At 40.7% G+C, this 15,047-nt stretch overlaps 1 protein-coding gene across 1 annotated transcript in view; it reads left to right on the top strand.

The window, feature by feature from the left end:
* The window catches only part of ITGA2 (integrin, alpha 2 (CD49B, alpha 2 subunit of VLA-2 receptor)), a 48,572-nt gene extending 36,904 nt beyond the window's left edge, over positions 1–11,668 (top strand). The window contains exons 24-30 of the mRNA XM_009584969.1: positions 2,776–2,878; positions 3,710–3,820; positions 4,340–4,444; positions 4,769–4,882; positions 7,157–7,246; positions 10,709–10,825; positions 11,579–11,668. Of these exons, the coding sequence (XP_009583264.1) occupies positions 2,776–2,878; positions 3,710–3,820; positions 4,340–4,444; positions 4,769–4,882; positions 7,157–7,246; positions 10,709–10,825; positions 11,579–11,668 (730 nt within the window). The remainder of the gene's footprint in view (positions 1–2,775; positions 2,879–3,709; positions 3,821–4,339; positions 4,445–4,768; positions 4,883–7,156; positions 7,247–10,708; positions 10,826–11,578) is intronic.
* The last annotated feature ends 3,379 nt before the right edge of the window (positions 11,669–15,047 follow it).

Here is a 15,047-nt window from a genome sequence, read left to right as displayed (position 1 = left end):
TGAACCTGGACCAAAAATACAAACTCTTGTAAGCAGTTTGAGATAACTAGAGATTTAACTAAAACCTGAGGTGGCACATGGCAGATTCCCTCTTACTGCAGCTGCGTTGGAATCGGGAGCAGCACACCCCGCTTTCCCACACACCTGCCCAGAGCCTCTGGCTCACACCTATCCCCTTCCTCCTGGTGTCAGCCCTTTCCCCTCCCCACGGAAGGCAGGTCGGGGTTGCAAGAGGGATTCTTTACCCTGGGAAGGGCAGTTTGTAAGGAGAGACAGCTGGGCGGGCAGGGCGACAGAGACAGACAAAAATCCCTTTACGACTGATCTTCGTATCATGCCCTTGAAACCTCTTATCTTCAGCGCTGGAAACCCCTGGTGATTTGGGATGCACTGAAACAATAATCAGTCTGTTACTGTTCCAAACAAGAATTATTTCAGTTACAGTTTAACTTAAATTAGAACTGAAACAAAAATACATTGGTTTGACTCTCAAATCAAGATAGGATATTTTACTTTTCATCAAAGAAAAGATTCGTTTGTCCTTCCAGATTACTGAATTTCTAGGATAAACTACATGTAGTAACGTTATATTTGATGCACTTGGTCACCAATTCTTGGTGAAAAAATGCTTTTGCATCCCAAAGCATTCCAAAATCTGTAAACAAACTGACAGAAAATAAATAGTAATTATTCAAAGAATGACAGAAATTTGAAAAAGAGGAAGCTGCTTAAAAATGCACAGCAACAATGAATTCAGGAAATGAATATTCAAAGATCACCATAACTACAAGAACTGTTGGCTGCGTAGGATGACCTGAGCTGGAATAGGGACCACAGTACAGAAGATTAGTTTAATAGCCTGCTTTGCAGCAGCAGTTACAGAATATTCAGAGGCCCTGCATTCATTGGTGCACCAGTTCTGGAGTCGCAGAATTTTTCGCATAATGTTAATTGCAGAGAAGCATTTGAGTCAGCGATGCAGGTTCTTTCAGCTCCCTGAGAAAGTTGCATGAGACTTCAGCAGAAGCAGAGTGTGTGTTTGTTACAAAGTTAGCAGTGGCACAGAGACTACAGGAGCATCTGATTAGGGGCCTAGCACAGCAACTTCAGCAACCTCCTAGGAAATTGAGATGGTGCAAACTTGAATCAGCAAATTTAATTAGCTGAGAAATATGAACAGAAACTCAATGCTTCAGAAAAGGCCAGGCATGGAGTCTAAAAGAGTGACTCAAGGTAAAAACAGGGGTTTGAATTCAGGTGCATCTCCTGAGTATGAGAAAATGCAATTTCTTATGCAAGTCAAGGCATGAAGGAATCCCTACTGGCAGAAAAGGATTAGTTATTCTTGGAGATGAATCAATTTAAAGAACTAAAGGAAATACACACTAAGCTATGTGTATGCTAAATACTTCCCTTGGAGTTAGCTTATTTTTACACTCTTCCACTTAGGAAATATCTATCTGGTGAGAGTTCCTTCTTGAGGCAGATAATGTATCTGAGGAGCAACCTCTTAAAATACCAGGGTTGAGAAAAAAGTGCTGTCTTGCTGAAGTGAAGCCTTTCTAGGGAAAATCTCCTAATCTGAGTTTCCAGGAGAAAAGGTGGGAATCAGTCTTACCAGTGACTCTTGCAAGGACAAGGAAGCTGATACTGTGCATCCTGGAAGAACTGGAGATTTGAGCAGTAAGGAAGCAGAAGATGCATCACGTGGGTTTTCCTAGCAGCCCTTGTGAGGAGGCCCTTCAAGGAAAGGGCCCATGGGAGGAAGGATCCACAATGCAGTATGGAGGAGCACACTGATCAGGAAGCACCTCCATGAGACTGCACAGGTGTTAATTTGGGATTGTACACACAGATGTTACCCAGATTAACAGAGAGCAGCACTGGTAAAGAGGATGGATTTGCACCTTGTGCTACAGAAGGAGCTGATGCAGAATCATGATAGCCCCTGCTTCTTGTTAACTCACTCCCCACCTTGCTTTTTGAATGCTCAAATTAGCCTCCTAATGAAAGCTAATGATGAAGAGCAGATAGCAGAGGAGCTGCTCACAGGTAGCACACAGATGCGATGCACTATACAGGGATGCTTTCTTTGTCTTTGAGCATGGTCCCAGCTGGCTAAGACCCTCAAGTATCCATGGGCCCTTGCACCACGTCCTTCCATCACACACCTGTAATTTCATGCTGTGGTGGGCTGCAACCACCCTCATGATACTTTGGAAATTTTGAATTTTTTAACACATAAATACTAAAGAAAGTGGCCCACAGAAGAGAGAGGGCTACGTGATATGTACCATGCACACAAGCAGGGTGCTGTCTGTGTTTCCGCACCCAGGCAGTGTGGAAACAAGCCTGCCTGTGGTCTATGGCGCTAGGGCCCAGGATCTCCCTCGGAGTCTGTTGGTATTTGCTGTTATAGATGTACCAAGGGGGACCGTCGGGGGGCCCTTTATGAGGAGGGAGATCGCTGCAAGGCTCAAAGTCGCAGTTTGTGCCCAGGAGAGGAGCTTGCAGTATGGCACTGAAACACCATGGGGTGCAGGAGGCTGAGCAGAGCCTGCGTCTCCTGCCTTACCTTCACATGCTCGCTCCGGCTCCAGGCTTCAGTACACTGTGTATTTTCTTAACTAACTTTGTAAAATTTAAACAGCAGTACAAGTGACTGATTTTTCCTCTGACTGTACTTCTGACCTGTTTCACGAAGGCACATCCAGTAACATATGTTTTCAAAGCAACTGCCAAATTGAAATGTATTGTTTTATGGTTGTTAACTAGGCTTGCCAACATCAACTTTTATGAAGTATACTCTGGTCATAACATTCCTTCCACTGTGAATAATTTTGAAGATATTGGCCCCACGTTCAACTTCTCAGTTAAGGTTAGTAAATGGTTCTGGTTCGAGAAACTGCCTTACCTCCTCCTGTAGCCTGGTCCCAAAACATAGTTGAAAAAACGTTCCTGATTTCACTGTCTGATTTTGATGCTTTTGAATCAGTCAAGTAAGAAAAAAAATTGCAAATAGCTGGGAGATAAATGCTTACAGTTTTTATGAGGTTAAGGATGAAATTTGCACTTACTGCACAAGTAGAATGGGGGAGGGATTGGTCCTGCACTGTTTACATACTTAGAAGGTGGTTAATGCTTAACTTTAGGCCAACTTAGACTGTTTTTTCACAGAGCGTGTTTGTCTTCTGCTGACTTGATAAAGGAAGACAAGTCTTTGTAGGCTTAGACTTTGAAACTTGAAGTTTGGCAAGGGTTAAGTGCTCAAACCAGATGCAAGAACTAGCCAGATCACAGCATTTATTACGTAACTCAGAAAAACTTAGATCCAAATATGCAACGTGGAAGAAACTTAAATTATGTTCCATTTTTACATTCCTATAACTGCTACTCTAAAGGACTAAATAACAGGCGTACAGGCTGTGGCAGAATATCTGCTTTTCAAAACATATTTCATGCAGTTAATAATACGAGCTTTGCCAAGGAAATAGACAGGGACCTGAAGCTATACAGTACACTTGCTGCTTTACTATTGGCATAATGTAATTACTACCCTAGTAAGTGTCTTAGTATAAAAAACATTGATGCAAAAAGAGTTCAGTTCTTCCATACTCATCCATGATTTCTGATTTTCTTGCTGTATCAAATAATTTATGCATATGTAAGTATAGCTACCTGAATTAATTTTAAGTTATTTGCTTTGCAGGTAACAACAGGAAGTATTCCAGTAAAGATGGCATCTGTAAAAATCTATCTTCCGGAATTGACCAGCAAAGACAACCCACTGATGTACATAACTGCAGTCACCACAAATCAGGTGAAGAACTGAATTACACAAACTGCTGTGTTTTGGGGTTTAATCAGTACCATAAACATCAATTATTTCCCTCATAATGTGTCTAAGATTTAGAGAATCTGCCCTTTCTCCTTGTCCCTTCCTCATAAAGGGAAGGGGTAGGACCTTGATGTCAGCATAGACTAGCCTATTACTTGGCAGGTATGGATCATCTTTACGGTCCATGGCTGACTTTTCGTATGACTCCAGAACTCTTCAGCTAGGTTCTTCTCCAATTTCCTGGGAAGGTTATAGTAAAAATGGAATTTTTAGATCAGGACAAACCCTTCACGTCAATCTCGGGGGAAAAAAATTACCGTAAGAGCCGTTTAATTCTGACCAAAACCACATACAGTCTCTTAGTTTCCTGAAGTATCCAGTGTTACATAATTCACAATCTAGCCTTTCACAGCCACCATCTCATCCCAGAAATATATATTATGGTGACTATAAACTCCCAAGTACGATGTCATCCAATTTGATTCCTGCCATCTTTCCTAGGCCAAAGGTGTTACTTGTCAAGCTCAGATAAATCCACTGCAAATAGGGAAAAGACCTTATTCTGCGTCTTTCACAAAGGAGAACTTCAGAGCTTCCAAAGAACTGGTGAGTAAGACTCAGGGCTGCAGTGCTGCAGGACAGGGGCGCAGAGCTGATCCTTACAAGCCCACTGCTGTACCTGAGGGGACAGCTGTGGTGGGGGTGGCATTCTTCATTCACAGTGCAGGAGTGCAGCCTATGGATGTTCTCACACATACTGCATCTGCCTAGACAGAAGAAAAGATGCATGTTCTTCACAGCCTGCAAGCACTTAATTTGTATGCACAGAACGGCAAAGGCAAGGGCAAAAAATCTGGATATTAAAAGAATATTCGTTAAAGCGTATTTTTAATACATGCTGTTGCCTCTCCTTGCTGTTTCCCCTTGAAGAACTGTAAGAATGTGAAGTGCAGTACCATCGCATGCAAACTGGAAGACGTTATGCTGAAGGGAGAGTACTTTGTGAACGTGTCTACCCGAATCTGGAACGGAACCTTTGCTGCTGTGAGTATCATCAGCTGCACCTTCATGAAGGATCCAATACTCAAATATTTCCTAACTCCTGATATTTTTCAAAGTCCAGTAAAGAGACCTTCCAATCTAGGAAGACCTTCCTTTACTTTACATTGTTGTGCGTATTTTTTCAGATTGAAAACTTTCATCTAAAAGTAAAGCAAGTAGTGAGGCTGCATAATGGAGCTTATAACCTTCAGTCCAGCACAAAACCTAAGAAAATGCTGTGATAATGCAATTTTCACAGCTGAAAAAAACATTTTCTGCATCTGTTAAATTCATTCAAGGGGAACTACAGTTTCCACAAAACTCAACATCGGACAGCAGAGTACAGTGTCGTCAGAGCCTGGAAAATAATGTTGCTTTTAGCTTTTGAACATCACAGCCTACATAGTGATCATTTTAAGTCACATCAAAATATCAAAAGCCTATTAGTGCTGCCAGTTGTATTTGTTAGAGGAGGTGTGGAAACTTTTTTTAATTGATTTTTTGTTTTTGTTAGACTTGGTGTCAAGGAAGCAGTCCTTGTTTTAAAGACCTACAGGATGCTTAAAAATATCCATCAATAATATCTGGACTTTCCTATTTTAAATCACCATGTGTCCTCCAGGATATAACTCATCATGAATTACCAGACTTTTGAAATGAGACCATGTTTGCTTCTTAACTAGGCAACCAACCAAACTGTCTTGGAGTCCTGGGTTCGCCTAGAGCGTCAGGAACATGACGCAGTCTCCTTAGTTTGTCTGGCGAGTCTTATGGCAGGTATTGACATTTAACAGCAGGGCTGTTGTCAGCTTTAGCATTCAGCTCTTAAAAGGAAAAGGTCAGGTTGATAATGTAATATACTTATGCAAGAGTGTGAAGGAAAGCATCTGTCTGTCTTTAAAGTTTGTATTTTTCAAATCATCTGGGTCAAGAACCCTTGTTAGTGCTGTCAGGTATGCAGAAGGTGGAGACCTGAACAAAAGGTTGCTATCCTTGCAAGAAAGTGAGTGGAAATAATTTGTTTACCACTGGGTAATGGGAAGGAAAGATTGCATGTCACAGTTTTCCTCTCACCTCCCATTTTGTTATTTTCTGTTTGGTTGTCAATGTTCAGTGCAAATAATCTTGCAAGCACTCAACAATGCACATAATCAGCCTTTTTATTCAGTGTCAATCAGTGATTGTCCAAGAAGGGGATAGCAGGCTTGCCCGTACCTGCTAAGCAAAGCAAAGAAAAATGTATTTAGGAATTAACGAGGTTCTTTGAATAGTGCTTAGGCAGGTTTCTAAACGTTTAGGAGTGCAGGACAGACCACTTGGGCAGATGGCACAGTGCAGGCGTGCAATAACTGCATGTGGCAGGGACGGTCAATCCCGTGTGCATCAGCTGCTGCGGACCCACGATTGCTCACGTTCCCTGTGTCAAACCCACTGTACCTGGCCCTGCCACAGAGAAATGGCTGAGGAAGCAAAATGACAGAGCAAAATGACAGAGCCTCATGAACCTGAGGCCCTTCCTGGTGGTGCTGTAGGAAACGGAGCTCTCCGTGCCCGCTGCACAGGGAGAAGAGCAGCGGTGAGCTGGCAGGGTCTCCACAGCCATGCTCCTCTCCTCTCGACACATGCACAGAGGGAAGTGGGATCTGGCACAAGGTTCCTTTTCAAATGGGAATTGGCTTAAGATTTTTGTCGTCGTCTTTGTTTAAGCTGAGGGAGCAATGTCAGAATTTGAGCAGTGGAGAGGAACAGATAGTGATAGGAAAAAATAAATGGGGAAAAACAGAAGCATTGGATAGAGGTGAGGGGGGGAAAAAGAGAAAGAACATCCAGTTTCCACTTCTTTCAAATGCCAGAGATATATCCCCGTCTGTCTTTTGTTGCTGAGCTATTTCTCCCTTTCTCACTGTTATTTTTCCCCCCATCTCTTTCCTGCTAGCAGCAGTGACAGCTTTGAAATAACTATAAAAATGGATATATAATCAACTCCTCCTGTTTTGCTTGAACTATACGTTAAAGAAAAAAAGCCAGTTTTCCAGTTTCATTGCTAATAAGTAAGAACAGCAAAATTAAGTCTGGATTACTGATACATTATTACTTTCATAGACACATTAGCTTGGGACAAATAAAGAGATCATTTTAATTTTCTTAATATTGTAATTTTTTTCTGGTTCTTAAGTCTTCATTTCAAGGCAAGAGAATTATTTTTAGGATGTCTACATTCTAATCAACTTGCTCTGTAATAGAGCTTTACAGGTTTTTTTTAATCTTCTCTTTCAGTTAACTTTCCAGACATTGCAACTCTTTGCAGAGGCAAAAATTGATACGCATAACCCTGAGTTATTTATAATTGGAGAGAATACCCTAACTGTAAGTGATAGATAAGTATATTTTTTCAACTTCTCGATCTTTTACTGTATTAAAGTGATAATATTTAATTTTCAGTGTCCTTTAGAAGTACATAGCAAATTACAAACTCCGGTGACATTTGATTATGTTGAACCAATGTCTCTTTTTGGCTATATACAACCTCCCTTAAGTTACTAAAGTGTTTTCATTTCAGCCAACTGCTATATAAACCAGACTTAGTTAAAATCTGTAGATCTCAAATAGATTGTAGAACTGTCAGCAAAACTCAGTTAGAAACTTCTGCAATTCATTTAGTTTCCCGTTCATGAAAAGATCGAAATTTGGACTTCTTTCTGCAACGGAATTAATTGTTGTAGATAAATGAGCTCTGGGAAACTTTTTCACAAATCTGATTTATAGTCTTACTTCTGTAAGTGTACTTGGTTTGATGTTTGGAGACAGATGTTTGGCACAGGTCTCCAGCAAGTATACTTAATCTCATTTGTAAAAGAATGTGGAGTATTTTTTGCATTTGGAATGGCTGTCATATGGACAATATAGACACAGCTAATCTCAAGAAAAGTCTTCAAACCACCACTTTATTAGTGTGGAATCCTTCTCCCAAGGTTTCCATCTGCTATATACAAACATAAACAAGACTTGAAGAATACATTAGCGCTGTAGTGCTGTTGTAATAAAAAGATACCTTGTTCTCTTGGCCTATATAGAGAGGAACACTCTTCCATTTGCAATACTAAGTTTAGATTTATTTTTACAGGATTTACCAGCCTGTTTTATCCATAAAAATAACTAAGGCTACTGAAGACCAAAACGCAAGTTAGTAAGGGAGTCAAATATCTGTGAGAATGTGTAGCATAGCCCATTCACAGGCAAAGGAAAATTCAGTTAAATATGTACAAAGGCAGTTATTAATTGATCTATCTCCATGTGGAAATAAGACCATAATTCAGTACTATCTTTTCTCATTGTTTTCTCATGGATCACTCAATTTCTTGTGAAGAACCTCTAAATAGACCCACTTGTATTCAGGGAAACCTCCAGTGCCTGAAGAAGCAAAGGGAATATATGTGTAGTTCTGGAAATAATGCCATGTTTTTGCACAAAAATTACAGGCCTGTATCTGAAGTGTGCCTCAATTTTGTGGCACTGTATTATTTCTGCTAGGAGATGAAACTCATTAATACACAATGCAAATATTCCAATTAATTACACAGGCTTTTTAAGTAGCTCATAAACCATGTATTCCTAGGTATTTTTCCACAGTTGGAGCATGATACTGCCAAATTTACATTACCAGCACTTCTGTTGGTGATTTCAGGAGAACCAGAATTTAATTATTCAAATGACTGTTGATTGAGTCAGTTGACAAATAAAAGGTAGTTCCTCAGCCAGCCATTGAAACGTCTGTAGCTGGGACTTTTACAGCTCTGAGGCAGTGAAAGTTATCCACGGGGCTCCTAAGAAACACAGTGGCTTTTGGTGAGGCTTACAGCCTTACTCGATAGCCTCTTGCCTGTGAGAAGTCCTGGAAGATGTGCCAGCTTGTAGAGGTACACTCTCCTTAGGGCAGACAGTTTGCTTTGACGCTTCAGTGATGGAGTCAGTACCCAGCACTGCATATACTTCTGGGCCGACCAGCAGTGATACCCAGTCTTTGCCCTTCACACTTCCTTGGGAATAGGACGGTGCAGAAGCAATCTGAGTTTATTTCCCTACTTAGCCTGTTATTTTAGATGAGGGTGGTAGGATTCATCCAACTTAATATCTACATTAGTCATCCACATCAGAGTTAGCCCTTCTATAAACCTAATCCATAGAAAGAATAGGTATTTCTGAGTTGAAATTAATCTCGTCTTAAAGATGATCCTGAAAATAAGTAGCATGAATTAGGCCCTATCCTTCTCCTTTGGAAGCCAAGGAAGTATATCGTAGATATAACACTAGATGAGGTGAAGCCCAGCCGTGGTGTCTTACTGACCACTTCAGGGAAGATATTTGTTCTTAGGCATTGATTTACCTCTCCAACAGTGCCACTTCACTGTTAATCTAATGGAGAAAGCATCACTACGCAAACTGCACATATGTATGAGATTGGCTTTTTAGTTTGGATGAGCTGGGTTGCTGGGTAGCCAAATGAATTAATATTGCCTTGCGATGCTATGTGGGGAAGCTGCTTAGGTATCTTTGCGTAAAAGCTTTCAGATTTTTTCCAAGTTGGAAAGGACTGCCAGCTGGAGGACAGAACGTTAACCTGCTATAATCATCATTATGGCCATTCGGTTAGAAAATACACAAAGCCATCCTGCCTCAGTGAAATGAATACACATAGCCACACCTAGCACAACATTGAAGCCTTCCAGCAGAAATGACTTAAATCACTGAGATGTCAGTCCAGTGCGAGTTTCCCAGAAAGCTTAAGATTAAATTACACCAGACAAACGCACTGAGCAAGCAACCCTGAGAAGTAAACCAACGTGACTTCTTTTATCATGTTTCAGGAAGGAAAAAAACCTGCATGCTAAATGCATGTTGTTCCAAAATTAAATCCAAAGATTTTACAGCTCATAAATATAACAGCAGTTGCTCAGTCTCCCTGAACAACTATGATGTTATATGTAACTGTATAGGTAACTATATAGTTGGTCATACCCAACCCAACTAGATATGGTATCACCTGAAAACTAACTTCCAGATACCGTTTGCTGTTCTGGGAGCTCTCTGGTATTGCTTGTAGTTCAGGAAGCATAGATGTGCTAGAAACACTCCTGTTTGACCCATACACCTTACAGCAAATTCACACAGTTGACTCAGGAGAACACAGATTAACGTGAGAAGATCTAACAAGTTGTTCGTGGCTTCCCTGAAGGTAGGAACAGCAGGCAAAGGAGACAGATGTACCTGCCCAGCGGGAGGGGAGAAATTTCAACAGAGGCAGTGAGTGCATGATGGTGTCTGGCCTTCATGATTCGTATTGCCTCCTACAGCTGCCCACTACAGATAACAGGCTCTGACAATGCTCGGTTGGAAGTAGTTCTTCTGCTGATGCAGCAGAAGTCTGTTTTGAGCAGATGGGGCTCTACACCATGCTATTCCCCACCTGCATGTAAGCATGTCTGGTTTACCTAGTGATGGTGTATCCGTGCACTATGGGAACAACTCTGAAAGACCCCCTGTTACTGCAGAGGCAGAAAGCTGGCAGGAAGAGATTGCTTCTCTGCCTGTCGTGTATGGCCAAGAGTGATGAGGGCCCCTAATCCTTAACTGGCACAGCTGTGTGCCACGGTGGTGCAATGAGGTACCTGTGGACACCAGTGAAAGGGCTGTAATTGCCTGTGTGTTCCAGTCATTGATCCTGGAATGTGTGCAGTCCAGCTATTCTGGTTTAGTGAAGTATTTGGTTTACAAATCCTACTTTATATGCAGTTAACATTAACCCCTATCGCACAACCTCTCTGCTTTCAGATCCCAGTTACAATAATGAAGCCGGATCAGAAAGCTGAGATACCAGTTGGTGTTGTGATTGGCAGTATATTGGCTGGACTCCTCTTGCTGTTGGTATTGGTTGCCGTTTTGTGGAAAGTAAGTAGGTGTTTATATTCTTAAAAAGAAAAGCAGAAAGGGATAAATACATTTAGGCTATTTTCTTTGGAATCTCTCTTCTCTGGTGATGAACAAAACCGCACATGCAGTTTGGTGGTATGAATAACACTGCATTGGCATTGCGCCCTTGATGGGAGCATTTAGAAGGGCTTTAAAAATCAAAATTCTGAAATGGGTCCCCATAGAAATTGGTAACGTTGAAGATGATAAATGAGTTTCCAATGGTTCAAAACAGGAGCTGTGGCATTTACTTTTTTCCATTTGACACTGCCTGCCTCCTTCCATAACTCCCTACCTAGCCTCTGAACTCCCATGATATTCCCAGTGGGCAAGGCTGGGGATTAGAAGCAAGGAGGGAGAGGATATACACTGAACAGACAAAAAGAGACCAGAGAAGGGTAAGGGCAAAGTAATTTGCAAAGGATACCTAGATTAAGGGGAGAGAAAACTTCTTCTATGTGCCAGGGCATTGGTGCTTGAAGGGCTCCTTGGCACACCAAGGCAGCATGGAGATGCCTGTATCTTGGCACGGAGACAACTGGCTACTCAGCACTGCTGTTTTGGCATTTAGTTGCACCAGGCAGGAGTTTAAGGCCCAGCTCCTTTTGTTTTAGAGTTAGGCATTATGTACAAATCAAACGCTGTATGCGTGTGCACACTATTTAGCTTAGCTGAGAAATGTAACTATCAATGACTCACTGTAATGTGGTGTTATTTTAATATTTCTCACAGCTTGGTTTCTTCAAGAGACAGTATGAGAAAATGACACAGGATATAGAAGATGTCGATGAAATTACAGAACTCACAAAGGACAAAGACTGAAGGTGATGAGTTATGTAGATAAAGAGAGGAGATCTGAGCCACCAACAGTAGTTGTGATCCAGTTGGTTCTTCAGCTGGAGTGCCTTAAAGCTTAGTAACATTTAAATATTTTTAATGAAAGTGTCTTTTTATAGATGAAAATATTTTACAGATTCCACTCTATTATAAGAGTAACTGCAGGACAGTTTGTTTTTTTCAAAAATGATTTATAGTGCCTTTTCTTGTAAATTTTTGCCTTTCAAACAAACTTAGCCCTTAGAACTGGCAGGTCCGGAGTTTACAGTAACATATTGTGCCAGCAACCCTTCTCCTGATCCACTGCAGAGTGAAACAGAGCAATTTATTTCAGATTATTGTGGAACAGCATCAGTTCGTAATTCAGTTGACAAGTACCATATGTGTAAAGGACATTTTCTATTAAGTTGATGATGAATGTGTGGTGAATACCGCTTCCAGACTGTGAGAAGAAAACTCATTTTTTCATTGACTAGCTCCATCCTTATTGTTTTAGAGAAATAATTTGCACCAGCAAACCTTTGTCTTAACTAATCTATAAAGTGGGAACTGCGTGTGAAGATCTCTGTCTGGGTGCTACAGGACAACTGGATGGGCAAACCATTCCAAAAGTTCACCATATTCCTTGCACTAAGGTCACAACTAAATTACTGAAGTACATTGTTTTGGGGAAATATTGCCAAATGGTATGTATAACTGCCTTCTGCATACTTTCTCTCCGAGAAGAAAATATTAATTTCGTAATCACTTACAGCATGTTCTCTGCAATGTTATGATTAGTTTTCCGATCTCATCTTGAGAAGCCTACCACTACTGTTACACTGGGCTTTATGCTCACAGTTCCTCTAACATCACTTTGACTTTTGACGTAAATAGGGAAGACAATCAAGATCCTGCCTTTAATTCTGTACTGAAAGATTTTGCAAGGCTAAGAGCATGAAGTGAACTAAAGGGGATGATGACTGAGGAAGTATGCACATTAGGACAGAGAATAGTGAAGATCTAAGCTCTGTAAATTGCTTACTGCACTTGTTTCTTTAGCATCTCAGTGCCCTCCAGGAGACCAAAGTTCAGTATGACCTCCTTACCTGTCACATTTTATTTGGTCCCACATGTTTATGTCTTGATGAAGTTAACTTATGTTTTATACAGTAAAGTACTGTAGTGCTCTGGAAGGAGCTCTGAGCACAACACTTGGGTGACTTTGTGTTGGTTACACACCTCCAGTTTATCACATGCTGTTATGCTGCTTGGTTTTAATGAAAGCTCAGTCTTAAAAAGGCCCATGCTGTAAGACTGGTTACAGACAGGGGGATTGGCCTTTTGGCTGTCTTTCTCTCTCTTGGCTGGCAGTTATGCTTATAATTGTGAGAGAAGATGTGTTTGTTGTCCTTATGTACGCTGCCATGCAAGTGAGATCGTTTCCAACTCGAGGTGATTTACTTGAAGAGTAAAACATTTAAATGTGCCTGATTCAGAACCCGAGTCACGTTTTCTTTCCCCTAAAGGTAGATTGTAATTTATGCTTAGGCACCTTTCAGATTATTTTCTGAGGGACTCTTCAAAAACTAGGCTTGAGCACGTTTGAAAGTTTTACTCAGTCTTTTTTAATCAGAAGTCAGTCAGGAGACAACCATCTCTTTGGCAAATAACAGCTTCATTTGCAGTGACAGCTGGATTGTGCCCAGTGTAGTTTTATATGTGTTTTGGATTTTCTGTGTATCTATGAAATGTTATGTTTTGGGGTGTTGGGGTTTTTTTAACATTTTGAAAAACAATCCAGATTCTGATCTCGACTGTCAAACAAGATTGTTGCCATCAGCTGAGTTTGTGATCAAAACAATTATTTAAAAAGTTAAAAAAAAAAAAGTAGCAATTGCATAAAGCTAAAGAATAAGCTCCTGACTTGTAATTATAAACCCTGAGGGCAAATGCTTTGAAAGTACAGATAAAAATTTGTCTGTCTCAACTCTTGTATAAACTTGTGAGGAAGAAAGCAAAACCCTCCACCCGTATGTGTGGGAAGCTCCTACATAACCAGGGTCATGCACTCCAGGCCAGAGGGGGAATTTCACAAAGCAGCAGATGGCAGCATCTTTCATTTCTGGTGCTGCTTGCAAGGGAAATTTAGGCATTCAGCCAGATTTCTTTCTTCCACCTTCAGTGGGAGGTACAGGTCAGTATCTGACATCCAACTTCTTTGGGGATTTAACAGTTTATCAATCAGGTAGCAGTGATTCAATTCACCAGTCTTCACTGGGGTTTATTTTGTCCCAGACAACAGGATTTTCCCCCCAGCCTGGACATAATACTTTTTCCCAAAATAAAGGGAAGGCATAGCAATGGGTAAGGTTTTTGTATCCTAACCACTTCAAGTTACTAGTTTATTTTTCTTTTACAATAATACTTAAATGGCTAATTCAGTTTTTGTAATGGGTGAGTCTATTGCACTTTTAAGTTGGCACAGCCGCAAATAATGCTGGAAATATTATGTATATTTTGTATTATGTGCTAGGGGTTGGTTTTTTTTTTTAGTTTTACTTTTTTAAAACAGCACATTACAGATGAAATAATATTCTGAAATGTTGAGCTTCAGCATGTGCTTCTTTTGTGCTTGCAGCAAGAAAAGTCAGGAACATCTTCAGCAAACTCAAGTTATATCTGATTCTGGTCTTGAAATCTAGCTGCTGACTTTTTAAAGTACTAGAATCAAGTCCAAAATCAGAGTTAGTTTCATATGAGCCTATGTATAGATTTGGGATGTACAAGAGTTTATAATCAAACTGACTTTTGAAAGCTAGCATGTAAGCTCTATGGGAGCAGGGACTGTATCACTGTGGTGCCTACCGGAGGGCCTAACAGCGTTACTACAATAAAAACAAAAAAACCGCTGAACACAGACTCATTTCTTTTTAAACAGCACCCTAAAGAAAAGAAATGCTACTGACAAAGCACTACATAAAATGGGGCCAAATGTATCTTTGTTTCAGTAGCACACAGTGAAAACCTTAAGGGGATGACTCTGCTAGGTATACAAAAAAGCTGCACTTGAAGTCTTGTAGGTTATAGTCGTAACACTACTGGTAAGCTATACTGTAGTGCAAGTCAGTTCACGTTCGTGCAAAAGATCTGTATTTGAATAGCTCTGGTTGAATAGTTGGTGTTAAAACCTTACCATGGTCAGGCCTTCCTATAAAACAAGGGGTTATCATCACTGACATCTAAAATTACACTGTATTCTGCCAGTCTCATGCCCTGCACTTTATACTATGTACAGAGTTGGTCAGCAGTAGCATGTCCTGACATGAGCTCTGGCTACTCCCCACCATATGTTGGGAAAGCCGATTTTTTTTGGAGCACGGTG

The sequence above is a fragment of the Fulmarus glacialis genome, unplaced genomic scaffold, assembly GCF_000690835.1.
Source record: "Fulmarus glacialis isolate BGI_N327 unplaced genomic scaffold, ASM69083v1 scaffold9879, whole genome shotgun sequence".
NCBI lineage: Eukaryota > Metazoa > Chordata > Aves > Procellariiformes > Procellariidae > Fulmarus > Fulmarus glacialis.
The sequence above is the reverse complement of the archived record's forward strand: the minus strand, read 5'-3'. Positions and strand labels throughout refer to the sequence as shown.